Source organism: Phascolarctos cinereus, unplaced genomic scaffold (assembly GCF_003287225.1).
Source record: "Phascolarctos cinereus isolate Bilbo 61053 unplaced genomic scaffold, phaCin_HiC Scaffold_9;HRSCAF=440, whole genome shotgun sequence".
Lineage (NCBI taxonomy): Eukaryota > Metazoa > Chordata > Mammalia > Diprotodontia > Phascolarctidae > Phascolarctos > Phascolarctos cinereus.
In genome coordinates, this window is record NW_027556402.1 from 213,206,434 (window position 1) to 213,232,428 (window position 25,995).

The 25,995-nt window shown below is 43.0% G+C and overlaps 1 protein-coding gene across 3 annotated transcripts in view; it reads left to right on the top strand.

The window, feature by feature from the left end:
- Positions 1-16,325: 16,325 nt before the first annotated feature.
- The window catches only part of SWAP70 (switching B cell complex subunit SWAP70), an 83,149-nt gene continuing 73,479 nt past the window's right edge, over positions 16,326-25,995 (top strand). For 2 of the 3 annotated variants that reach the window (XM_021001931.2, XM_078148603.1), the window contains exon 1: positions 16,326-16,531. In XM_021001931.2, coding sequence (XP_020857590.1) covers positions 16,433-16,531 — 99 coding nt within the window. In that variant the 5' untranslated portion in view covers positions 16,326-16,432. Of the gene's footprint in view, positions 16,532-17,563; positions 17,650-25,995 lie in introns of those variants that run through there. The other variant, XM_021001932.2, reaches the window with a different exon arrangement.

Below are 25,995 nucleotides of genomic sequence, written 5' to 3' on the forward strand. Positions count from 1 at the left end.
ATATACCACAACTTGTTTAGCCATTCCCCAATTGATGGGCATCCCTTCAATTTCCAATTCTTGGCCACCACAAAGAGAGCTGCTATAAATATTTTTGTACATGTGGGTTTCTCCAGCTCATTTTACAGAAGAGGAAACTGAGGCAAACAGAGTGAAGTGACTTGCCCAGGGTCACACAGCTAGTAAGTATCTAAAAGCCTGATTTGAACTCCCCAGGACTGGTGTTCTTTCCACTGTACCACTCAGCTGCCCTCATGGATCTATATAGGGATCATTAAAAGAAAGACACACACCTAGGGAACACTTGCCTTGGGCTCAGAAATGAAAGGGAAACATGTTTTGAAGCTGTAGGGCTGCTGCTGTCTTCTAATGATGTCAGTGTGCTGTGGAGTAGATGGCGAAATCTTTTCCTTTAGAGGAGAATGGACTCTATCATGTTCTTTTAGAGCTAAGCCTGAAAGGTTTATTTATTTTTTGTTGTTCTTTTAGAAAAGTAGCAATCCTCCATACGACTAGCAATAGCCCCATCCCTAGGTGGGATTGTGGGGTGGTGGAATCCTTCTGGCTTTTTTCCTTTATGGAATGACCAGTTTTCTTCTTTTCAGTTTCATCTAAAAGGCTTTCCTATTCCCATCAGATTTTTTGGCCCAGGCACCAAGCTCATTAGGGTACTGAGCAGGGTCATCCAAGCTAGTGAATGCCCTCAGGATAAATCTTTTCTTTGGATTAAACTTCCTAATGTCTGGGCTTGAATCTTTGTGGGGGACCTCACTCTAGCTTATGGTAAGCATTCCCTATGATTTTCACTTTTAACCTCTGAAGGCTAGCCTACACATAGTTATCATCCATTTCAGGCCTATTGTAGTTTACAGACTCCAACCCCTTTTCATTTTCCCACGCATATAGGCAGAAAGGAAGGAAAGCTCAGAGACAAAGCTAAGCCCAAAGGCCAAGGTAATTGTCTCTTGTACTTTCCAGTCATGATCTTGACCTTTTAAAGACTATATGGCCAGCCAAATGCCTAAGGAGTTCACTTTTAACTACTCTGTGATAAAAAGTCTGCCTATAAAGATATTCCCACACTCTCATTAGTAATCTGTTCCCAAAATCTCACACATTCTAGAGTCTGGAAGTTTCCTGACGTTGAGTTTTTGACAATTCAGGGTCTACATTTCCTCTACTTCCTGACATGTCTACATTCATACCTTGCTAGGCTTCACTCCTTGCCTCCCAATTCTCTTTCTGCCTGTCTAGCTGTCTGTCTGCCTCTGTCTTTTTCTGTCTCTCTCCTTCTGCTCTATTTTCCTTCCTTCCCCCACCTCGTTCTCCCCCTTTTCTTTCCTCCTTTAGTCTGATATTGCTATTCAGTTTTGGGCTCAGGTCACTGTCTTATCTTTGTCCAAAATACATACACTGATGGATAATCTCATTTATCCATCTATCCAATTGCACATCATCGTCTGGGCAATCCTTTAATTAGCCTATTGCTCACTTTGCCACTGTTTTTCTGAAAGAGCTATCTAGAAGAAAGATCTCAAAATTTAGATGGGTTGTATTGGACAAAACCTCCTCTTCCACCTTTCTCTGCAGAGGAAGATGCTGAAGTAGAGAGCACTGGTCACTGCCATGTACACACTGCAGTGGTACGGAGGGTCCTCACCGCTGCATTCACCTGTTATCCCTCACTTTTATCACCAACATACTGCAAGGAGAAAAGGAATTATATTTGGAATTATGTAGTAGACAGGTAGCTTATCTTTGTGAAGAGTAATCAACTACTAGATGTAATAGATCCCCAGAAGTGGGATCATCTAGTGACAATCAGGGTAATAATAATAATAACAATAACAGTAACTAGCTTTTTTTTTTTTAGCACTTTAAGGTTTACAAAGCTCTTTACGAGTAGCATCTCATTTTACCCTCACATGAACCCTGGGAAAGAGGGAGATGCTATTATTATCCCCTTTTTGCAGATGAGGAAACTGAGGCTGAGGGAAAGAAGGTAAGTGACTTGCCCAGGGTCACATAGTGAGTTTTCGTCTGAGGCAACATTTGAACTCAAGTCTCTCTGACTCCAAGTCAGGTGCTCTTATCTACAAGGTTACCAGCTGTTTCTAAGAAGAGAGATACATAGTATTAGGGAGTCCTTGTAAAAATGTATCAAGGTAGTTATTTGTCAATGTAGCAGTAATAAGTCTGTCCTCTTTCTTATGCCAGAAGGAATCTAAAAATTATTGCTGAGGATGTTGAAGTTGTAGGCGAGAAACTGAAGACCTTAAAGGCACTAAAAAGAGAGTCAGTCAGCTTACTCTTGTCAGGGAGAGGCTTTCTAGCCAATGCACCTTAGTCGATGGGGCACAGAACCTAGAAGATAGCCCTGAAGAGCCAATACCCTGCACATGGAAACAAAAAGCAGCAGATGGCCCACAAGACTCCCAGAGAACATAATATGGCAACCAGGAGAGGACAGCATGATGGGGTCACCAGAAGACATGTGCACCTCTGCATGATCAGAGGCATAAACTACCCTGGCTACACATGTACCCAAACCCAAGCACATGTATGTGCTCTCCAGGTTTATACTCTGACTACCTGGGTTCCTGGCATGTGTCCTTTCATATACGTTCCCTGTTCATAGGCGTTTCTTATATGTATGCCTGCCATGTATATTCCACGGCCACACATGTTCTCTAGATGTCTTATCTTTCTCTAATGTGATATGGCTACCTTTGGTAGGGCATACTGCTATGTATGAGGAATATTTTCATGTTACTTTATTTACTATCCTGTGTCTTTTGGGTGCTAAAAATAAATGCATTAGTGGAACTTATTTAAAAGTAAAAGCATGAGTGGAACAAATGATTCGAGTATTTGCTATACCACATGGTGCCTAGAATCCAGGGTAAGTTGGGGAGGTGATATGTGTTTGAGAGAATATCTAGAGGCTACATATTGGAATAAGGGGCACACAATGATGGACTCTACCTAATAAATACTGATGAAAATGTATTTTCCTGGAGTTTTACAAATCTAATCAAAAGGGTCTTAACTGAAAAAGGAGAGGGAAAATCCTTTACATAGATCTACCCAGCTAGGTGGCTTAGTGGGTGGAATGTTGGGCCTGGAATCAGGAAGACCTGAGTTCAAATCTAGCCTCAGCTGTGTCATCCAGGGCAAATCACATAACCATTTTTTGGTCTTAATCCACTGGAGAAGGAAATGGCAAACCATGGCAGAATCTTTGCCAAGAAAACCCCGTGAACAGCATTGATGTGCCATGGTCCACAGGGTCACAAAGGGTTGTTGAATGACTCAACAACAACAATAATCCAGATAGAAAACAGGGAGGGAGCTGCAATCTGAAGAATGGTAGTACAGACACCCAGTAATTCACAGGAGTCAAAAATCCAGGAAGGGAATTAGAAATCCAAATCCTGCCCTCAAAGGCACAGATACAAATGCCTGTACACAGACACACCAAAGATGGGTAATGGGTAAAGTGACCTGGAGGTCATACTTCAGGGAGGCAAATTTGATCTCTTAGGTATCACTTAGAATTGATGAGATGATGAGACCCATCACTGGAATATGGGGGTAGAAGGGTATAACAATCAAAAGGAACAAAATACGCAGAGGTGATGAGTAGTAGAGTAGCATTGTATATTGATGAGATATATTCACATGAGGAAGTCTGGGAACCAGAGGGGGAACATAACGGAGAACTTTTGGATGAAGATCAACAGAGGGTGATAGAGAAGCAATATTTTCATGGTGGCATATTGCAGATCATCTGGACAGAAAGAGGAAAGAAATGGAGAGTTTGGCAACTAGATCACAAATCCAGAGCAAAGTCAATCAGCAAACATCTATCAGACAGAGAATTTTTGAAAATTTAAAAAAAGTATTAAAAAAAAGAAAGAAACTGTGTAAGCCACAGGAGACTCTCACTATTGGTCAGCTTTTTTTTTTGTCTTCCCAATAAAGGTGAGTAGAAAGTAAGAAAAATAAAGACTGTATACTCCATGAAGGCAGAAATTGGGTCTTATCTAAACTCTGTATTAATCCTAGTCTCCAGCTTATAAAGCAAAATGTACTAGGCTAAGTGCTAAGGATACAAAAGCAAAAGCGAAAAAATCCCTATGCTCAAGGAGTCTGCATTTTAGAGTATATGTATGAATATATTCAAAATATATACAAAATAAACACAAAGTTGGGGGTGGGGACAAGGGAAGACATTAGCACCCCATGGCTGGTAGCATCAATAAAAGCCTTCATTCTCTCTTTTAAAAAATATTTATTTCATTTTTAATTTATAAAATAAAACAAGTATTTCCATAACAGTGTAATTTTAAAAAGATTACACATGAATCTGCAAATCTATTATGTACAACTTGCTATTCCTTTTCAATATATAATAAAGTTATTTAAATTCCTTTTTTTTCTTTTTTCTCCCTCCCTAGAGATGGCTACCATTAGGCACATCTATCAATCTATCTATCTGCCTATCTATATCTATCTATCTATATGTGTATATGTGTATGTGTGTGTGTGTGTGTTAAAAAAGGAAGGCATTAGCACCTCATGGTGAGTAGCATCGATAAAAGCCTTCATTCTCACTTGAGTTGAGTAGGAATTCTCAAGGCCACAGAGGAGTAGGGATAGTATCCCAGGCATGGAAGGTAGCTAGTGCAAAGATACTGGAGAAGGGGTGTTGTGTGAATAGCAAGAAGATCATAGAGTACGTGAAGGGAGGAAGCTGTAATATTTCCAGAAAGGCAGAGTGAGGCCAGGTTGTGAAGAGCTTTTAATGTCATACAGAGTAATTAATTTTTGATCCTATAGGGAATAAGGGGCCACTGGAGTTTATTGAGAAGGGGTGAGTGATGTGGTCAGAACCGTGCTTTAGGAAAATCACTTTGTCAGCTGTGTGATGGACAGGTTGGAGCTGGGAGACTCTTAAGGCAGGGCAGTCATAACATAATAGTGGTGAGGTACTTCAGTTACCTAGACACCCCCTGGAACAAACTCTCTACTGGAAAATTAGAGCAACCGATAACTTGGCTTTTGCCTTAACGACTGTTTTGTTCTTCAAAAGGTGGAGGAAGCAATGAGGGGGAGTTGTTAACACCACCAGGAGGAATATCTGACAAGGAAAAACTTATTGCCGAGGTCCAGGAATGGTGGGATTCTTGCGGGGGGGGCATCTTGGAGTGACTCCATCTTGGAGTTTGTGACAGAGATAAGGATCGTGAAAGTCCTTGAGATCATGCCATGCAAAGATGCGTAGAAGGAACTAAGGACATTTAGGCAAGAGAGATTTAAGGGCGACTGTTCTGCCCCCCAGTTCCTGATATGTCTATTGTTCTCCTTTCCCGAGATCCCCTGGGCAGTAACTTAGCTCCCCTTCAGCCAAGGCTTCATCCAGTGTTCCCTGTTGCTGGGACCATCCTGTGCCCTGGAGGTCTGTCATTAAAAAAAGCACATGTGCGTGTTTTCCTTATAAGACTATGTACTCTATTTTTTCCATTTTATTTTTCTTCCTTTTTTTTTATTTTTTGCAATATGGGTAATATGGAAATGTGTTTTGCATGACTTCACATGTATATTGGGTATCCTGAATGGGTGGGGGAGGGGCTAGAAGGAGAGAGAATTTGGAACTGAAAATTTTAAAAACAGTGTGAAAAAAAGAAAGAAACTGTGTAAGCCACAGGAGACTCTCACTTTTGGTCAGCCTTTTTTTTTCTTCCCAATAAAGAAGAAAAGAAAAGAAAGTAAGAAAAATAAAGACTATATACTCCATGAAGGCAGCAATTGGGTCTTATCTAAACTCTGTATTAAACCTAGTCTCCAGCACTGGGCTCTGAATACGGTAGGCCATAAATACTGATGGTAAAGTAGATGACATGCTCCCAGCCCTCAGAAAGCACTAAACAGCTAAGAAGCTAGGACCCATATACATCAATCCTAGGGCTCCAAATCAGATGGGTTTTGGGCTCACACAGATTCAGGTTCACTCAGGGGGAAGGGTCTAGAAAAGACACCCAAGGTCAATGCATTCAAGGAGGAGAGAGCCTTATGCTTCTCAGTTGCATGGGTGGAGGTCCCTTCTTTTTGACAGGTGTCTATGCTGCTGAGCTTCAGTCATTCACCATTTTGAAGCAGAAACTGGGGAGCTGTCATGAGATTACTCTGACCTCCTGGCTGAGGTCATGGCATAGGCCTGGCTCCATGGCAGGCTCCCCTTTTTGATAAAGATCCCTGCCCTGTGATCTCATCAGAAGGGCTAGGGAGGTGGCCACTCAGATTTCAATCTTTCGCTACACACACAAAATAAAGAGTGAGGGACAGAGAAGCAAAAATATGTAATTAATTTATTTAACTTCACAATGATGAAGGCAATTGCAAAGTGTAATGAACCATTTTGAGGTAGTGGGCACACCCTGGTTCCAGGGTTCTTAACCTGGGGGCCTGGGGATAGATTTCAGGAGGTTCATGAATTTGGATGGGTCTTGATTTTCTGACTTCTAACAGAAACTTAACATTTCCTTCCATCATGAATGTAGGCATCAAACATTATTTTGAGAAGATGCCCATAGGCTCCACCAGGCTGCCAAAGGGGTCGGTGACTCACGAAAGGCTAGGAAGCCCTACCCTAATTAGAAGTCTGTGAGAGAAAGGTGGATGACCACTTGTCAGGGATTTCTTAGAGGGGATTCTTAGGCAGGTATGAGTCATCTGGGAAAGACTAAGTAGGTACTTTCTACCTTTGACTCTGTGATTCAGAACTCTAATTTTTAATTCTCCTTCTAGCTTGGGGAGCCTCCCTTAATGATCATCATACTCCCTTACCTCTATATAGTAATTAACATACATCACGTCATTTAAACCTCACAACAAACAGCCTTGTCCTGGAGCAAAATTATTACTTCGTTTTTACTGATGGAGAACCTGAGGGCCAGAGAACTTACCCAGGTGGTAAGTAATTTGAGGCAGGATGTAAATGTTTGGAAATTCCTGGGCCAGTCCTGTTCCTTCCACTGAGTTTCCATGTTCCCTGTCTACTATAGTCTCAGTTATGTGTCAATGCAGGATGAGAATGTAGAGCGTGCCACCAACTACCGGACCCTTTTAATGTTCATTCATAGTCATTCTGTTTGCTTGCCCGGGCCTGGAACACACAAGATGGTAGTCTAGAACTCAGCCAATCATCGGTTGCTAAGCGCAAGATTATCCCAAAGTCACACTGTTAATAAGTTTTAGAGATAAGAATCCCTCAGGTCTCCTGACTTCAACCAATACCAACAATCACCCAAATGCATATGTAATAATAATTATTATTAATAACAATCATGATAAACAAAAGAATCACCAAAGAAGGTAGATGTGGAATATTTCTATATGTGGTCACAAGAAGTCCTATATGATGAAAATGAAAGTTGGGCCAAACAAGAAACAGAAAATTTGTACATCATTGATGTAATAAACAACTGAACAGTTACATTAAGGAAGATTCACTGAAACTCCAGCCTTTTTGCAAAATTAGACAATGGCCAGGCTGGATAAGGTACAGTGATTATTGGCTCAAATGTTTTACAGTGATATGTGAATTATTAGCAATGCTCTTCACCAGCTTTCTCTCAGAAGGAAGCCTGACCCCAACTTTCTTAATAGAAAGGTTCACATATCTATTTCCAAAGGATTAGAATACCAGGGGCCCCTTTAAATATGTTTATGTGCTTTATGCAAAGCATTGACATTGTATTTCTAAAGAAAAAAAATTGTGGCACAGTGGATAGAGCTCTGGGCCTCGGGGTAAGGAGGACCTGAGTTCAAATCTGAACTCAGACACTTGACACTTACGAGCTGTGTGACCCTAGGCAAGTCACTTAACCCCAACTGCCTCACCAAAAATCAAACAAATAAAGAAAAAAAAATCTATAAACGCAAGAAAAGAATATCTTGGTTGAAGAGTAAAAAAGGATGTGCCGAAAAGTCATAGGAATATATATTATGACCAGTTCAGTAATTATTGAGCAATAATATGTCTCCTGGTGATGTTATTCATTTGTTCAAGTGCGTCTGACTCTTCGTGACCCCACGGACCACAGCATGCCTTAAGTCTATCTAGCGTCATGTTCATCGTTTCCATGACACTGTCTAACTATCTCATTCTCTGCCATCCCTTTCTCCTTTTGCCTTCAATCTTTCCCAATATCAAAGTCTTTTCCAATGAGTCCTGTCTTCTTATTATGTGGTCAAAGTATTTAAGCTTCAACTCTAGTATTTGACCTTCCAGTGACTGTCTGAATTAATTTCTTTAAATATTGATTGATTCGATCTTCTTGCTAAGGGACTTTCAACAGTTTTCTCCAGCAACACAATTCGAAAGCGTACATTTTGTGGCACTCAGCTTTCCTGACTGTCTGACTCTCCCAGCCATATGTTGCTATTGGAAAAACTATAGCTTTGACTTCATTGGCAAGGTGATATTTCTGATTTTTAGTATGCTGCCCAGATTTGCCATAGCTTTCCTTCCAAGAAGCAAGCATCTTTTACAAAGAAGGATAATAGTGTTTATACTGTATTACTCGTTCGTATACTATACAAGCTTAACTATTTGTATACGTGTTATAGACATGTGACTTATTTTATGCCATTTATTTTAATTGTCCTTAATATTTAACATCTTGATGATTCTTATTTTTTACACCATATTCATTTCCAATTATCACTTCACCCCATCTTCTACCCTACGCCTTAGAATCCTCCCTTGTAAGCAAAGAAAAACAAACAATTATGCACAACCAACCAACATAATTAGTGCATCTGACATTCTACACCTGCAGTTCACAACCTCTCTTCTAAAATGAAATCTGTTTCATCACCAGTCCTCTGGAATCAAGGCTGGTAATTACATTTAATCTAAGTTCTGAAATCCTTTAGGGTAGCTAGATGGTACAGTGGATGGAGTACATGGCCTAGAGCTAGGAAGCTTCATCTTCCAGAGTTCAAATCTGGCCTCAGACACTTACTTGCTGTGTGACCCTGGGCAAGTCACTTAAGCCTGTTTGCCTCAGTTTCATCATCTATAAAATGAGCTGGAGAAAGAAATGGCAAACCACTCCAGTATCTTGGCCAAGAAAACCCCAAATGAGGTCATGAAGAGTCAGACAATACTGAACAACAACAAATCTGATGTCCCTTTAGTGTTGTTTTCATTTGTATTGTGCCTATTCCTTTCCTGTTTCTGCTTCTGTACCATGCATCAGTTGCTGCAAGTCTTCCCATGCTTCTCTAATTATTAATAATTAGGCAATTAAAATATCCTTATATTTGTTGTTTTTTTTCTCAGTACAATAATATTCCATTATACTCACATTCCACAATTGGTTCTGCTATTCCATAGTTGATGAGAACATACTTTGTTTCCAGTTTTTTTTTTTTTGGCTAGTCAGTGGGGTTAAGTGACTTGCCCAGGGTCACACAGCTATTAAGTGTTATGTGTCTGAGGCTGGATTTGAACTCAGGTCCTCCTGAATCCAGGGCTGGTGCTATATCCACTGCGCCACCTAGTAGCCCCTGTTCCTAGCTTTTTGCTACCACAAAAAAGAGATGCTATGAATATTTTGGTACATATGGGATCTTCCTTTTCTACTTTTGACCTCCCTGGGATAGATGTCCAGTGGTGGCATGTCTGGGTCAAAAGGCAGAAAAAGTTTAGTCACTTCCTAAGGTTCAAGTCTGACCATGTCACCCTCACTACTCAATAACTTCAGTGGCTCCCTCTTAAACCTCTGGGATCAAATATAAAATCCTCTGACTTTTAAATTCCTTTTAAATCTGGACCCTTCCTACTTTTCTAGTCTTTTTCTTTCTATTCTTCTTATAACTTACTCTCCTCCATCGACTCTGAGATCCAGTAATGCTGGCTTCCACTCAGTGGTCCTCACTCAAGATACTCCATCTCCTGACTCAGGACATTTTCATCAACTGTCCAAGATGCCTAGGAACCCCCTCCCCTCCCCCCCAAATTCTCTGGTTTCTTTCATGCCTCAGTTAAAATCTCACCTTCTGTAAGAAGTCTTTCTAAGCCCTGTTTAATCTTACTGTCTTCCCTTGAGAGTATTTCTGATGTATCCTGTATAGATCTTGTTTTTACATGGTTGTTTGCATGTTCTCTCTCCCTGTAGAATCCGAGCTCCTTGAGATGAGGGACTGTTTTTGTCTTTCTTTGCATCTCCGGCATTTAACCCAGTGCCTAGCACACAGTAGGAGCTTAATAAATGCTTGTTGACTTGACTTTCTAAATAGTTTTTTATGGAGGTTATCTTCCCCCTGATTCAGAAAATCCATTTCATTCAGCTTACTTGGTCAGGCCAAAGTTGGGGATTCATGCTTCAATAAGTTTGTTCAATTAATTGAATTCAGGTGATGCAGATAGGCATATGCATTTTTTTCTCCCTCTTCAGAACTTTGTTATTCAGTCCACAGATGTTTTTACCTGTGTTTGTCGATAAAAGAAGATGATAGGGTGGGTAGGGCGAGGGAGGAGGGTGTTGGGATCTTTGCCAAGACAGTTAAGCAGTCCTACAGCAGCCCTAGCTTCCTGTTGCCAGATCGCAAGCAATGATTAGGGACAGCAATGACCTTTTAGGAAGATAAAGACTCAAGAATTAACTGACACGTTTGGCAGGCCTAACTTGCCTGGGTTACTAGACTATGAGGATTGTGAAAGTGGTGGGACAGAGGTGGCTCTGGAGGCTCTGGTCATCTCCCCTGGTCATCTGAACACAGGCCTTGGAATACCTCCTTAGAGCCTGCAGAGACAGGGAAGGAGAAGGAGGGTCATCTGGCTATTAGAGCCAGAAGGGATCTTAGCCAGCTCTGAAGCCGGCAATCATAAAAGTAGTTGATATTTCTATACTGTTTTACATAAATAATCTCATTTGATTCTCATAGCACTCAGCAAGAGGAACGATGTAGGTTCAGATGAAGAAAAACATTCAGAGGTGAGAAATCAATGATTAGTCTAAGGTCACACCTGCTGTGAAGGAGAGCAGTGGCCTTCGAATCTTGGTCTTTTGATCCCAAATTTAGGTTTCTTTCCATTGTCTTCCAGCCCCTTCCATTGCTCCCACCCTGTTTTTCAGATGGGAAATTTGCTATTAATTGTGACCATGAACACCGGTGCTGGCAAGCAAGAGTCAGAATTTAAAAATGTTTGTTTCTTCTAATTTGCTGACCTTTGAAGGAGCTGAAGTGGCATAAGTATGGGTATTGAATTCCATTCAATAAAACGGATATTTATTAAAACTCCTACTATGTGTAAGGCACTGGGAAAACAAAGATGAAAATACACACAGTCCCCACCCTCAAGGAGCTTAGAATCCAACGGGGGAGAAGTAACATATATGTAAATAATTATGGCATCATGTATAATTAATGTATTGATGTATACATAGTGTGGTAAGTTCATAGATGAGGGCAAAGCCAAAGGGGTGAGGGATTTGGAGAGGGAAGGATCATTAGTCTGCTGGTAAAGGAAATATTAAAACTTGGCAGATTGGCAGTGGTTTTCTGAGCCATGTAATGAAAACAAAATCTCTCTCTCTCTCTCTCTCTCTCTCTCTCTCTCTCTCTCTCTCTCTCTCTCTCTCTCTCTTTCTCTCTGTCCCCTTCTTTCTCCTTTGTCCCCAACTCCCACTCATCTTTCCCATCTTCTCCCCAGCTCTTCATTTTACCTGACACTTTCCTATCACTGTTTTCTTCTTTCCTTTCCTCCCTCTGTCCTGTTACCATTCTTATTCTTGCCTTTTGAGGGTATCCTCCTCTACCTTTTCCACTCTTCCCTTCTCATTTTCATACCATTTTTTCCTCATGCCTTTTCTTTGAAAGACTTAAGGGATTTAATGAGGGCATTGCCTTTAAGAAACAATTCCAGAGGAAAACGAAGCATTGCTTCTTTGGAAATCAGTGATGTTAGCTATTTTCTGCCCATTCTACAGATTTTCTAGGCTCAGTTCAGAGAAGACAGCAATTCTACTTCACTGGGTTATTATCACCTTATATATGTGTAGTGAGTGCACTCTGGCTTGCATTCCCAAAGCTGTGTTGGAGACATCAGCCTCTTGGAATTGTAGGGTACCCTGAAAAGTCTGAGATTCTCTCTTTTCTATTGCCACAGCCTTGAAATCCCATTGCTTATGGGGAAATTTTTCTCCAGTTTATTAAATAAATCTGTTAATCTTTTCCATGTCTGGACTAGGTGAGGTTGCTGGGGCTGGAGTAGAATTATGGTATGGTGGACAGAGAGTCCAAATGATCTGGACTAAAGTCCTATCTCTACCCTGTATTAGCTCTATGGTCCCAGGCACATTAATTAACTTGTCAATACTTTAGGCAGCTTTCTAAGACTTTAACTTGAAGAAAAGGTATTGATCCACATTGGTAGAGGGATTTTCCTCACCCATGTCCTGTCTTCACTGAATAAATAATATCTGGTGAACTGGAGTGGGGGCTCTGACCTTAACTGACTGAGAGCAAGAGAGGTTTAAATTTTAGCAATTTATGTTTTGTTTTTGTTTTTAGGTAATTGGGGTTAAGTGACTTGCCCAGGGTCACACAGCCAGTAAGTGTCAAGTGTCTGGTCTGAGGCCAAATTTGTACTCAGGTCCTCCTGACTTCAGAGAAGGTGCTCTATCCACTGCGCCGCCTAGCTGCCCCCTAAATTTTAGCAATTGATTAAGAAATATCCAAACATACTCCTGGATTATCCTACAATTTTTAGAACTGTAGTATGATGATGAGACTAAATGTGGCAATGAGTTAACTAGCAGGCTTGGGGGAGAACTGCAAGTGAGTCTGGTTGACCCAAAGTCCTCTGTTTCCCTGCTTCATATGCACATAGTTCTTTCCAGTTTCCCAAGTATTATTTCATTCAGTCCTCATAGCAGCCCTGGGAAGGTGGTGCAGATTTTTTTTTTTTTATTACAGATAAGGAAACTGAGGCTTAAGGACATAGAACTAGTAAATATCAAATTCTGGCCTGCAGCCCTTTTGACCCTTGTACCTTGTACTTTCCACCACTTGGGAGTCTGGAATTATAATTATCATTGTCATCATCATCTTCAGTTGGTGCTGTTCAGTCATTTCTGTCATGTCAGACTCTTCGTGACCCCATTTGGGGTTTTCTTGGCAAAGATACTGGACTGGTTTGCCATTTCCTTCTCCAGCTCATTTTACAGATGAGGAAACTGAGGCAAACAGAATTAAGTGACTTGCCCAGGGTCACACAGCTAGTAAGTGCCTTCACATATTGATTGAACACTTGCTCACACTGGTACCCTCTGCCGGGTGCTGATAGAATAGTTAGTATTTATATAGTGCTTTAAGGTTTGCAAAGCACTTCATGAATAGTCTTATTTTATCCTCACAACAATCCTAGGAGGGAGGTGCTATCGTTATTTCTATTTTACCCATGAGGAAACTGAGACAGACAGAGGTTATGTGACTTGCCCAGAGTCACACTACTATTAAGCGTCTGAAGCCAGATTTAAGCTCCTGAGTCCTGGTCCATCACTCTGTGTACTTCTCCATCTAGCTACCTCCTGACATACAGAATGTTTGGAGTGATCATCAATTTCCTCTTCTAGAGGAATAAATTCATTGGATCATCCAGTTGGACTCTCAAGTCACTTTTAGCCCCACTGATCCCGGTTTTATGAAAGGCAGTATGATATAGCGGAAAGAACCCTAGGCTCAGAGTCAGGAGACATGTTGGAAGCCTAGCCCTACTATTTCCTGAGTGACCCTGAGTAAGTTTCTTCCCTTCTCTGGACTGGTTTCTTTATCTGTAGAATGTCCTAGATGACCTCTGAGCCTCTTTCCAGGCTTAATACTTCTCCTAGGGCTCTGACTCTCCCCACGTCTCATTTTGCAGAAGCACAAGAGTCCTGAGATGACACTCAATGCCATAATTTTCCCAGGGCAATGAGCATCACATCCTTTGCATTAACAGTAGGAAGTTATGAAAAAACAAGGACTTTGAAAGTTGTGATCAAAAATGACAGTTTCTTCAAAACCCTGAAAACTAACCTCCTTTATGAAACCTTCCCTAGTCTGCCCAAATTTATAACTTGCCCATTCCTCTCCCCACATCTCTCCCCTACTTGGCATAACTATATTTATCAGCATTCCTTTCTGTTTTTTTTTTAAATTATCACTGATACCTTTTATCTTTTTCATTACATTTCCCACTTTCCCCACTCACTCTCCTGTAAAGAAGAAAAAAAAACCAGGTAAGCAAAACCAATGCACTCATCAATCACCCCTGACAAGGTATGCAACATTGTGCACTTGCAGCCTCCCACCTCTCCAGTGAAAGGAGGAAGGTGAACCTCCTTATCTCTTCTCCAGAGCTATTAGTCATTATCAGAATTCAGTTTAGTTCCATTTTCCTTTTTTTCACTTATATCGTTATAGTCATCCTGCATATTGCATTGCTGGTTCTGTGTCCTTTATTCTGCCTAATTTCATATTCTCTGAATTCCTCCTAATAATATTCATTCCATTCATATACCACAATTTGTTCAGTCATTCCCCTTTGGATGGACATTCACTTTGTTTCTAAAGTGCTGCTGTGGATATGGAGGTGGATGTGGGAACCTTCTGTCTGTGCCCTCCTGGGGATGTAGGTATGGCACTAGGATCTCTGAGTCAAAGGGCACTCAAACATTCTCTTGCTGAACGTTTAAACAGTGGGAAGGGCCCCCAGGTGGCCTCTCCAGCGCAAGAATCCTTTCTTCAAAATCCCCTACAAGTGGCCAAGAAGCCTCCCCTTGGAGACGCCCCAGTGAAGACTCACTCCTCTGGAAGCAACTCCACTCCATCTTTGGATAGCATTGATTACTGTTAAGGAGTTTTAAATGCTAAACAGAACAAAATAGGAGTTGACATTTATGGCAAGCGCTAAGATGAGCTGAGACCTAAGGTTAAGTTATACAACTAATGAATGTCAAACTTGGGACTGGACACCCCATGCTTCTAACTCCTGGTTCAACAATTCAACTTACACCACGGTGAAATCGGCTCTAGGGAATAGTTGAACATCTATAGAATCCACACAGGAAAAAAAAAAGAATAAAGATTTCCCCAAAAGCAATCTTTTATTTCAGCTTCAACAAATGTTAATTTGTTGCACCCTGTGGAACCCAGAGACTGTCTGGGGAAACCTTGAGATCCCTTCATAAGTTTTAACACTGTACTGTGTGTTAGTGGTCTGGGGAGATGCAGAATTTAGATAAGACCCATAACCTCACTGGGCCTCAGTTTCCTCATCTGTAAAAAGAAGGGGATTCGTTGCCTAGATGGCATCTAAACTTTAAATCGATGAACTTAACGACCCTTGGCTTCTCTGGGGAAGAGGGATTATACTTTTTCTTTTTGGCACCAGAGGACAAATGGGGGGGGGGGGAGGTTGCAGACAGGCAGATTTGGGCTCCATGTCAGAAAAAAAAACCCGAAAAAAAAATCTAAGCTGCGCTAAAAAAACTTTCCAGCTGTCTGAAAGTATCAGGGGCTGCTCCAGGAGGTAGTGGGTCCCCGTTACTGGACATCTTTGTGCAGAGTAGGGGTTCTTAACCTGGGGTTCGTGAACTGTTTAAAATTTTTTTTGATATCAATTTGAATAGAATTGGTTTCCTCTGTAATCCTATGTATTTTATTCTACCAATTTAAAAGCACTCTTTAAAGGAAGGAAACATTGATTAACCACCTTCTGTATATGACGGGCATACTTTACAGCTGTTAGTTCATGGGATCCCCACAACGACCCTGGAAGGTAGGTGCTATCATGATGCCCCCATTTTCCAGGGGAAGAAAATGAGGCCGTCTTGCTCAGGGCCACACAGCTACGGTCCAAGGCTGGTCCTTCTGCCTCGCATTCTACTGACCCATTCCAGGTTTTACCGGGTTTCCCCAGCGGCCAAAGGGGTCCCGGGGCCCCCCTGGGTTGCCTCTAGGGTTCCCCTGGGTGGAGAGTGGAGACGCCCCCGAAGAGGCTTGCGCTGGGATGCTGGGACGCACTTCGAGGTCCGTCCCAGGAGAGGCGGGAGGGGGAGGGGCCTCAGGGAGGCCGGGCGTGCGTGCAGCGCGCGCGTGCCGAAGGCTTCGCTCCCGGGATCCGCGAGCGGAGCCGAGCTCAGGCCCCGGGAACTCCACTCAGACTCCGCCCCTGGCGCCTCCGCACGCCCCCGTCTCCTCCCCAGCCCCGAGTGGGGGGCGGGGCGGGGCCAGGGTCAGGTGACCGGGCGGGCGGGGGAGCGAGCAGGCGGGCGGCGGCGGCGGCGGCTGTGCAGCCCGGGGCCCCGGGGGCGGTGTCGGAGGCGGCTGCTTGATCTGGGGTGGTTGGGAATCGGGGGCTCAAGGCCACGCCATGGGGGGCCTCAAGGAGGAGCTGCTCAAGGCCATCTGGCACGCCTTCACCGCACTCGACCTGGACCGCAGCGGCAAGGTCTCCAAGTCTCAGCTCAAGGTGGGCGCCTCGGACCCCCGACCCCGCCGGGGTTGTCTGTCCTTCTGTTCGGCGGGGGCGGAAGAGGGGGGACTGCCTGGGACACTGGGTTTCCCCGACTTTAACCTTGGCTGCATCTTAGCCCCGTGGCTGTGTAGTCCGGGACCCCCTCCCCATTTTACAGAGGAGGAAACTGAGGCCCAGCGAGGTTCCCCGACCCCCGGCCGCAGACTCCAGACTGCTCCTCGGGCAGTGTTGGGGAATGGCTGGGCTGAGCCCCCCAGCACGTGGGAGGGTCTGGGCCATTCCCCTATAGAACAAGTGGGTAAACTGAGGCTGGGGGAGCTGAGACTAGGCTGGAGGAGAGGAGTGTATGTGTGTTTCAATCTGTGTGTGTGTAAAGGTTCTAGTTTTGTGTGCCATGTGTATTTTCAATCTGGAGTGTATTATTTCAATCTGATGTGTTGTGCGTAAAGGTTCAATCTGGGGTATGTGTGTGTCTGCTCGGGTTCTGGTTGTGTGTGTATGGTTTTCAATCTGGGGTGTGTATTATAGTCTGCACAGGTTCTGGTTTTGTGTGTGTTTTTCAGTGTGGGTTGTGTGTGCGTGTGTGTTTCAGTCTGCACAGATTCTGGTTGTGTGTGTGTAAATTTCAGTATGGCGAATGTGCTTACGCGTGTGCACGCGTTTAGTCTACACAGGTTCTGGTTTCGTGTGTGTGTGTGTGTGTGTGTGTTTGTGTGTGTGTGTCCAGCTCTAGAGAAGGTGGCTGAGGTTGCGCGCCTAGTGAGGGTGGGGGGAGGCAGAGCCTGACTTTACCAGACGAACTTTGGCCTCAATTCTGGTGAGTTCTGTTTTCTCTCTGTCACCCCTGGTTGCCTCTTGTTCCCATCTGTTGTCAGTACACCTCCGAAATGAAGGAGTTAATAGCAGGTTTGAATAGCCTCTACGGGGGTGGGGATTCGCATGGTTGGCGACACCTATTTTTGGAAGTTCGCTTTTACTCCCTTTCCGACTTTTTCTTACACACCCTCTTGGGTGGGTTGGTATTCTCTGATTTGCACGACACAGCTACTTCTCTGTTAAGGCTAGAACTAGTGGAAATTTGGAACTCAAGAGATGGTATTTAACTCTTCTGGGTAAAGTATTTCTTACCTTGATTAGCTCTGATCTTTCTTCCCCTTCCCACCATGGTTTGACTGTAGCTTTTAGCTTTGTCAAAAGCTTTTTTCATGCCCTGTCTGTGAGTCGGGTTATAAAGGATTGCCTGTGTATTGAGTTAAGTGAGCAAGGGAAAAAGCTCAGACTGGAGGAATGGGCAGGCAGATATTTCAGAAGTCCAAGATTTGGAGGAAAGAAGAGGAACCTTCCAGGTGAATTTTCAGGATGGACACATTTGTAAAGACTTTTCCTAAAGTTAATTCTTAAAATAATTTTATTATAAAAATTATTATAAACTCATATCAATGAAGACAAGTAATCAAATAAGCATAAAAAATAAGGAATAAAGTAAAACCCTTTTAGCAAAGTAAAACCAAACATGAAAAAAAAGATAGACATACATTTGTTATATGGCCCTTGCCAAGGCCTCCTGAATTTCTTATCCTTTGGCTTTAAAAAAAAATGAATATATAATCATCAGTGAGTGAGTTCTGGTTCTGTGGTGAGGAGCTATGCTCTGCCCTGGGGATGGGTGGAGAAAACAAATGTGGCCCTCAAGGAGCTTACATTCTGCTGGGTGGAGGGGAGTAGTGATTTAAAAAAAAATTTTTTTTTTTTTAATTTAAGCTAGGCAATGGGGCTAAGTGACTTGCCCAGGGTCACACAGCTAGTAAGTGTTATGTGTCTGAGGCTGCATTTGAACTCAGGTCCTCCTGAATCCAGGGCCGGTGCTCTATCCACTGCGCCACCTAGCTGCCCCTAGTGATTTTTTAAAAAACAAATTGCATCAGAACTCTACAATACCAAATCAGTGTTGTCCCAGAGGGAAGCATTTATTCCAGTGATACCGCCATTGATAAAACATCTTGGGAATCCTGTTTTGGTATTGCTTTTTGCTTCTGCTTCGTGTTACATCCCTGATGATGGTAAATCTTCATTCCTTAAAGTTAGATCTGATTTTTGTAAATAACTAAAACTTATTTGATACAAAATGGTGCTAATTATAAAGGCTAAGGCTATTTGACTGAAAGGTAATGGGGGTGCTTTGAAGGTGATTCCCGAAGAGGTATTCTAAGCATGTTTTCAGTAGTGGCAACATTTTTTCCTAGATGAATGCTGGGGGCCATCTCCAGTTGTCCTGATCGATATCTGGCTACTGGACCCAGATGGCTCTGGAGGACAGTGAGGCTGGTGACTTGGCACAGCCCTGCCTCACTTAAATCCAGTTCACTTGAAAGTCATGACACTACCTTCCCGATGTCATGGTCCTCTTAGAGAATGAAGGACAAACAACAATCAGTTATTAGAGATGAGATGGGAGGGAATTAACACTTAATCGATATGGAAGTTCTGATGTATTTGTTTATTAAAATCAGTCTTTTTTAAGTCACACTGTGTGAATTTTTTGCTGTTATAAATCTCCCCTTAAAGAGTGAGTATTTAGCATCATTAGGGATATTCACCGTTACGTGAGGCCAACTCAGAAGGCAGTCAGTAGTGATGCAGCCAGAAAAGCCAGGACAGCCTGCTGGTGCTGTAAAAGAGGATTCGTTCATCAGTCAAGGGCCCACAAATTGTCCTACTGGTTCTCGGCCCCAGTCAGACCATACATAGAATATTGCATTTACTTCTAAGGGCCACGTTTTAGAAGGGACTCTGATGAACGGGCTAGAGGGCATCCTGGGAAGGGCTGCCAGAATGGTGAAGGCTGTGAGGTCATGCCATTTGAAAGAAATGGGCTTGTTAAGTTTGGAGAAGGGATGATGGCCTAGAGGGGACAAGCTATGAAGGGTCATCACCTAGAAGAGGGATCAGATTTGTTCTGCTCGGCTTCAGAGGGCAGAATTAGAAACGATGGGTGTACTTTGCAGGGTCAGTGTTGGGCTTGAAGTAAGTGGAGTAGGTTGCCTTGGCTGCGTTTTGATGGAGGCCTCAGAAGTTCCTCGCAGCCCTGAGCTTCTGTGCCTTCCAGATTTCTGCTGTGTATCCAACCCTAATGTCTCTGGAATTTTAGTCTTGGGTGATCAGCTGCCTGTTGGGCATTTATTTCCTGCTTCATGTTTTGGCAAGCCAGATTCCACGTGTCCAAAATGGAACCTATAGTCTTTCCTCTAAACCCATCCTTTCCAGACTTTGTTCTGTGGCTGGCATTATCATCACTAAACTTAAAGCGTTGGAGTCATCTTTGACTCTTATCTTTCATTTTCCATGTCCAACCTTTAGATTCTGCCTCCATGACATCTCTTACATAGCCTTTTCTCCACTCACAAGTATGCCATCTGAGTTCAGGATCTTCCGGTCTGGACCGCTGGACTAGCCTTCTAATTGGTCTTCCTGACTCCAGTCTGTCTTCTACATCCCTGACAAAATACTTCTTAATGGACCGGTCTCCCATTCACTTGCTCAATGTCCTATGGCTCCCTGCTTCTCCCAGGATAAAATATTACTGTTCTGGCTGGTTTTTAGGGTCCTGTATAATCTGGCTCCAACTTGCCTTTTAAGCTACATTTCATATTCCCATGTAGTCTATTCCGGTCAAACAGGACCACTAGATAGTCCCTAAATTTGACATTCCATTTCTGGTGTGTATTCCCACATGTTGTATCCCATGCTTGAACGTGCTCCCTCCTATCACTTCTCAGAAACCTTATCTTTCTTGTAGCCTTTTCTCAGGTGCCTGCCATTGTGAAGTCTTCCCGGGTCCCTTTGCTTCCGCGTTATTAGCATTCTCTGCCTCCTCAAATTACCTTCTATTTACTTTACTAACTGTGTGTGCTAAACTTCTGGGCACTTCTGTTTTTCCCTTTGATCACCACCTCACACCCTGAGCGCTTAGCAGAAACTTAATAAATGTTTGAATAATGGAACTAAATTTGAGTAGTAGAAACTTTCCTATTCATTTACTTCCCCCTAAATTTTCATTGTGTCCCCTTTGCCTTGTTGTGGTTGCCTGTAACTATATTTGGTTTTCTTAAAAGCAAGGCATACCTTGACATGAAACCTCCTTCATCTGTATCTGTGTGAAACAGCGTTAAAACTGCCTCTTAAAAAAACCACTGTAGCTTTGGGCTATGATCTGCCAGGGGAAATAGATGAAGAGAACAGTGCACAGAATCCACTGTCTGCTGCTTTTACTTCTTCACACATGAATGAAGCTGGAGGAAATCAGAAACAATGCTGACCTGGTGCACTGAAGATTTATGTATATAACTGCCACTGGGCCCTCGATGCTGCAAGGCAATCCTTTTACAATCTCCCTAATTAACTCCCCATTCCTCTCACCACAGGTCTTCTGAATCTTTTCATAGCTTCTTCAGACCTCCCAGGACTCCTCCTCCCCGCCACCCTCTCAGCCTAGAATCTAGCCTTATAATTTACTGGAAAAAGTGGAGGCCATTTGTTGGGAGCTCCCTCTTCTCCCATCTTCTTGTCTCTTAGATATTTCTGCCACTGTTTCTTCCATTACCTGTCTCACGTCATGAGGTATCCCCTTCTCCTTGGCCAAGGCACACCCATTTGCCTGCACAAGTGATCCCATTCCATCCCATCTTCTCCAGCTGATTGCCCCTTCTATCCTCCCCATTCCCTCACTTATCTTCAATCTCTCCTTGTCTCTTGGCTGCTTCCCTGTTGCCTACAAAACATGCCCATATCTCCCCCATCCTTAAAAAACCTTCACGTGGTCCATCCATCCCTGACAGCCACTGACCATATCTCTCTTCCCTTTTGTGGCTTGAGAAGGCTGTCTACAATAGGCGCCTCCACTTCCTTTGCCCTCATTCTTTTCTTAGCTCCCTCCCGGCTGACTTCCAGCCTCATCGTTTCAATTGAAACATTACTAGTGCTGTCTGAATTGCCACACCTTACAGCCTTTTTCTCAGTTTTCTTCCTTTTTGGCCTCTCTTGGGCCTTTGACACCTCTTTCTCTTTAATACTCTCTTCTAAGTTTTTGTGACACTCCTCTCTTCTGACTCTGCAGTCCCCTTTGCAGGGTCTTTATCCAGATCATTCTCACTAATTGTGGATGTACCACAGGGCTCTGTCCTGGATCCTCCTCTCTTCTGCTTCTGCATCCTCACTGGGTGTTGTCATCAGAGGCAGCCAGGTGGTATGATGGAAACCTCTCAACAGGTCTGGAGTCAGGAACTCCTAAAGTCAAATCCAACCTCAGACACTAGCTGTGTGACCCTGGGGAAGTCACTTAAATAACTCTGTCTGCATCGGTTTCTGGAAGTACAAAATGGCGATAATAATAAGACCTACTTCCGTGTCTTGTGGTGAGGATCAAATGAGATAATATTTGTAAAGTGCTTAGCATGGTGCCTGGCATCATTTATTAATGAGTGCTTGTTTTTTCTGCTGACCTTCAGGCTAGGATCTCCACCTGTCTGTTCAACATCTGGAACTGGATGTCCCATTGACATCTCAAACCCCCTGCCGTCACCACCTCCCCTCTTCAAAACTTCCCTGTTACTCTTGAGGGTATCATCATCCTCCCTGTCACTCAGGCTTATGAGCTCGATGTCATGTTCAATGCCTTCCTCTTCCTTCATGTCTAGTCTTTAGCAAAAGCTTGTCGATTTTACCTCCATCTCATTTTTCTTGCACACGCTACCTTCTCTCAGTCACTGCCCTTGCCCGGGTGCAGACCTGCGTTACCTCATACCTGGATCATTGTAATCTTCTGCTGGTTGGTCTCCCAGCCGCAAATCTCACCCTAGACCAGTCCAGTCTCTACTCATCTGTCTGTAGTTGTTTTCCTAAAGAGAAGGTCTGACCACATCACCCTTTCCCTCTCCCTGTTCAGTAAACCGCAGTGGCTCCCTATCGATTCCAGTATCAAAAGTAAAATCTTCTGTCTGGTGTTCAAAGTCCTTCATAACCTACCCCCTCTCCCACCTTTCCAGCCTCTTACATCTTATGCCCCCAGGTACTTTGTGATCCAGTGGTATAGTGATGCTGACCTCCTTGCTAACAAGACATTCGTCGTCAGCTCCTGAGCTCTGCCTTCCACTGGTTATCTTCCTTGCCTGAATGCTCCCCCCGTTCTCATCTCTGCCTCCACGCTTCCCTGGCTTCCTTCAAGGCCCAGCAAAAATCCCACCTTCTCCAGGAAGCCTCTCCTCTGTTGATTATTTCCAGTTTATCCTGTGGGATAAGTATCTTTGTACATGTTAGTGTGTTGTAAGCAACAACTCCGTTACGTTGTAAGCTTCTTGAGAGAAGGGGCTGAATTTTACCTTTCTTTGTATTTCCCTTGGCCTATAGTAGGCACTTAATAAATATTTATTGACTGATTGACTAAGAATGCCTTTGCTAACAAATATGTTTAGGTTTAAATTATGTAAACATTTTACTTTTCTATTGCTTTACCTGTAACTTCAAGGCTGTGTATCCCACAAAGAGAAAGTCCTAAAACTGATAATACATTTAGTATATTTCAGTCCATATTATGTAGGGAATGCTATTTCAGGGTTTTGTTTTGTTTTTGCTGTGGAGCTCCAATTTCATCCATGTGGCAAACTCTTTGTTTGGAAACTCCCTCTACCATTGTGGATTGGGTCCTCATCTTTGATATCAAGGCCCAGAGAGGGGAATGGGGCAATGAGAAGTTCATTTCCTAGCACATTTTTTTAATTAAATTTTTTTTTTAGCTAGGCAATGGGGTTAAGTGAGTTGCCCAGGGTCACACAGCTAGTAAGTGTTATGTGTCTGAGGCTGGATTTGAACTCACGTCCTCCTGAATCCAGGGCCGGTGCTCTATCCACTGCACCACCTAGCTGCCTCTCCTAGCACTTCTTAACGAAGCTAGTGGGTATCAGAGGTGGAATTTGAACCCTGGTCTCCCCGACTCCAAGGTTAGAGTTACTATGTCACGATGCCTCTCATTTTGGTTAAATATAACAAAATCAAATGGTACTTTTGTGAACACAGTTACAACTTTGCTGCTTGTGGTTATGGTTTTAGTAGGAATTACATGTCAGTGATATTGTTTTGAATTAAACTAGTTGGCTCTCTTTCCCGACGTGTTATTTTTAGAAGCATATAATTTGCTTTTATTCTGTTATTTTTAAAGTAGAAGTCTTTGTCATCCAGCTGAAGGCTTGAACTAAACATCTTATTACTTATTCCTTTCTCAATGTGGTTCAACTAAATTAAATTCAACTAAATGACATCTGCCGTGTTAGTGAAGCTCAGGTTTTGTATCCAGTCACTTTGCGGGCCCAGTTGCTTTGTCCTTTCATTTATTGATTACCCTGGGCCATAAATGACTCAACTCATTGGATCACAGATTTAGACTGGGAAGGACCTTGGGACCATCTAGTTCAGCCCCCTCATTTTACAGATGAAGAAACTGAGGCCCTGAGTGAGTAAGCGATGTCCAAGGTCATGGAAGTAGTAAGTAGCAGAGATAGGATTTATCACCACTGCTGCAAAAACAATGAGGAGGGTGTGCAGCACTTCTGAGAGATGCGGTCCTCTTGTATAAAGGACATTACAATAAATACATCAAGGGCTTTAAGTGAAAAGATTTGATTTTTTTCTTTCTTTAACTTATATGCAATAGCCCTTCCATAGAAATATCTTGGTTTAATGGATAGTTTTCTCATCTTAAGTCAGGAGACCTGAGTTCATATTCCATCTTTGACACTGACTGCCCTGGACCAGTCACTTCAACCCCTCTGGGCCCTAAGACTCTCCATTATAGTCAGGATGCTACCTGTGTAGGTGGAGGGACTTCCTGTACTCTGGAACTTTTGGGTATTTCCCATGGTAACCCTCCCTGTCCTCCCATTGCCATGCCTGGACTTTCCTTTCCAAATCAGTGAACACTCTGTGTTTTCATGGTTTCAGTCACTTTCATAATGGTCTACTTTGCACTTGAGATCTCTCTTTGCCTAGGGAGAGGGAGATTTGCTTGGGAAGATGGTCCAGTCAGTCATTGAGCATTTATTCAACGGCTGCTAGATTGAAGGACACACAGACACAAATGAAATGGTTCCTGCCTTTAAAGAACTTTAGCTGAGACTACATGCACGTAAATATATTCAAGAAGTGTACAGAATAAATATGAAGTAACGTGGGGAACGTTGAGGGCTGCTGGGATCAGGAAAGGGCTCATGTTGAAGGGGACACTGAGCTGAGCTTGGAGAAAAGGGGAATTTTGAGACGTGAAGGTGAAAAGGGGGGTTTCCCTGCAAGCTCCAGGGAATGACAGTTTTTGCAAAGGTATCAGTCACGGGGTATTGATAGAAGGGAGGAGAATGGCGAGGCAAAGAACTGCAATGTGGGCCATTCCGTCAAAGGTGAAAGCAAGAGTCTTTGGTCCTGGAAAGAGACGGAGCTCAGGTCTCTGTGGCTGCCTTGGATAATTTTCAACTCTAGTTTAAGAAACATGGAAGGAACACTGTTCAAGTCGTGGTAAGATCCCTTGATCACAAGGTAGCAAAACTGGATTTGTTTTGAGTTTGCTGTTAACTGTGGGCTTGGGTAAAGCTGCTTTCCTCTTTGCATTTGAGGTTCATTTATTAAGTAGGAGTAAGATGTAACATATCATGAGTCTGACAGATGGAAATTGCTACTTGTATGTGTCTGTAACACCTCTCACCTCACTGATATTAAAGGAAAGCATTACATGAAAACTGAGGGAAAACAATCGTTTAAAAAGAAGAGGTGTCCAGAAAAATCAGGTCCTGAAGAGAAATCAAGGGAATTGAGAACAAAGAAAAGACCTGAAGATTTAGTCAAGAAGGAATGTCCAGAGAAGAGTTTCAGGGCAGTGCCTTAGAGTGTGAACTTGACTTTGGGTCCTGAAGGCCATACTGTCTGATTACAAATTTTGGTGGGTTCTACCAGATTAGAAAGGCTGCAGGGATGAGCCCTACAGTGAATTGACTGAATGTTTGTGAGAGGACCAGCTTCCTCAGTAGGTTTTCTGCAGGGGGATGACTTTTCTGACTACAGTAATTCTCAAAGACAGTTTATTAAGTTCCTGAGTGTCAGAAGGTTTGCAGTCTGCATTGAGGGGAGCATTACTTATTTGTGATGAAATAGCATTCTTAGGAACCAAAGATTCTGTGGAAGAACAAGATTTCTGATTAAGAAGAAAGTGGGTTGTATGGAGATGGGGACAGCAGTGTAGACTAAGTGGTCCTTGTGTCCAAGAGAATTTGGTCATCATCATTCTGGTAACTCATAGGAAGCTGAGTGGTCTAAGTCCAACAAGGGAAACCTGCTGCAGAGCCCTTAGGTACACGCATCAAGGAACTAGAAAACAGCCTCTGTCTTGTCCCTAAGCTTACAGTGAAGTTGAATGAGAAAAA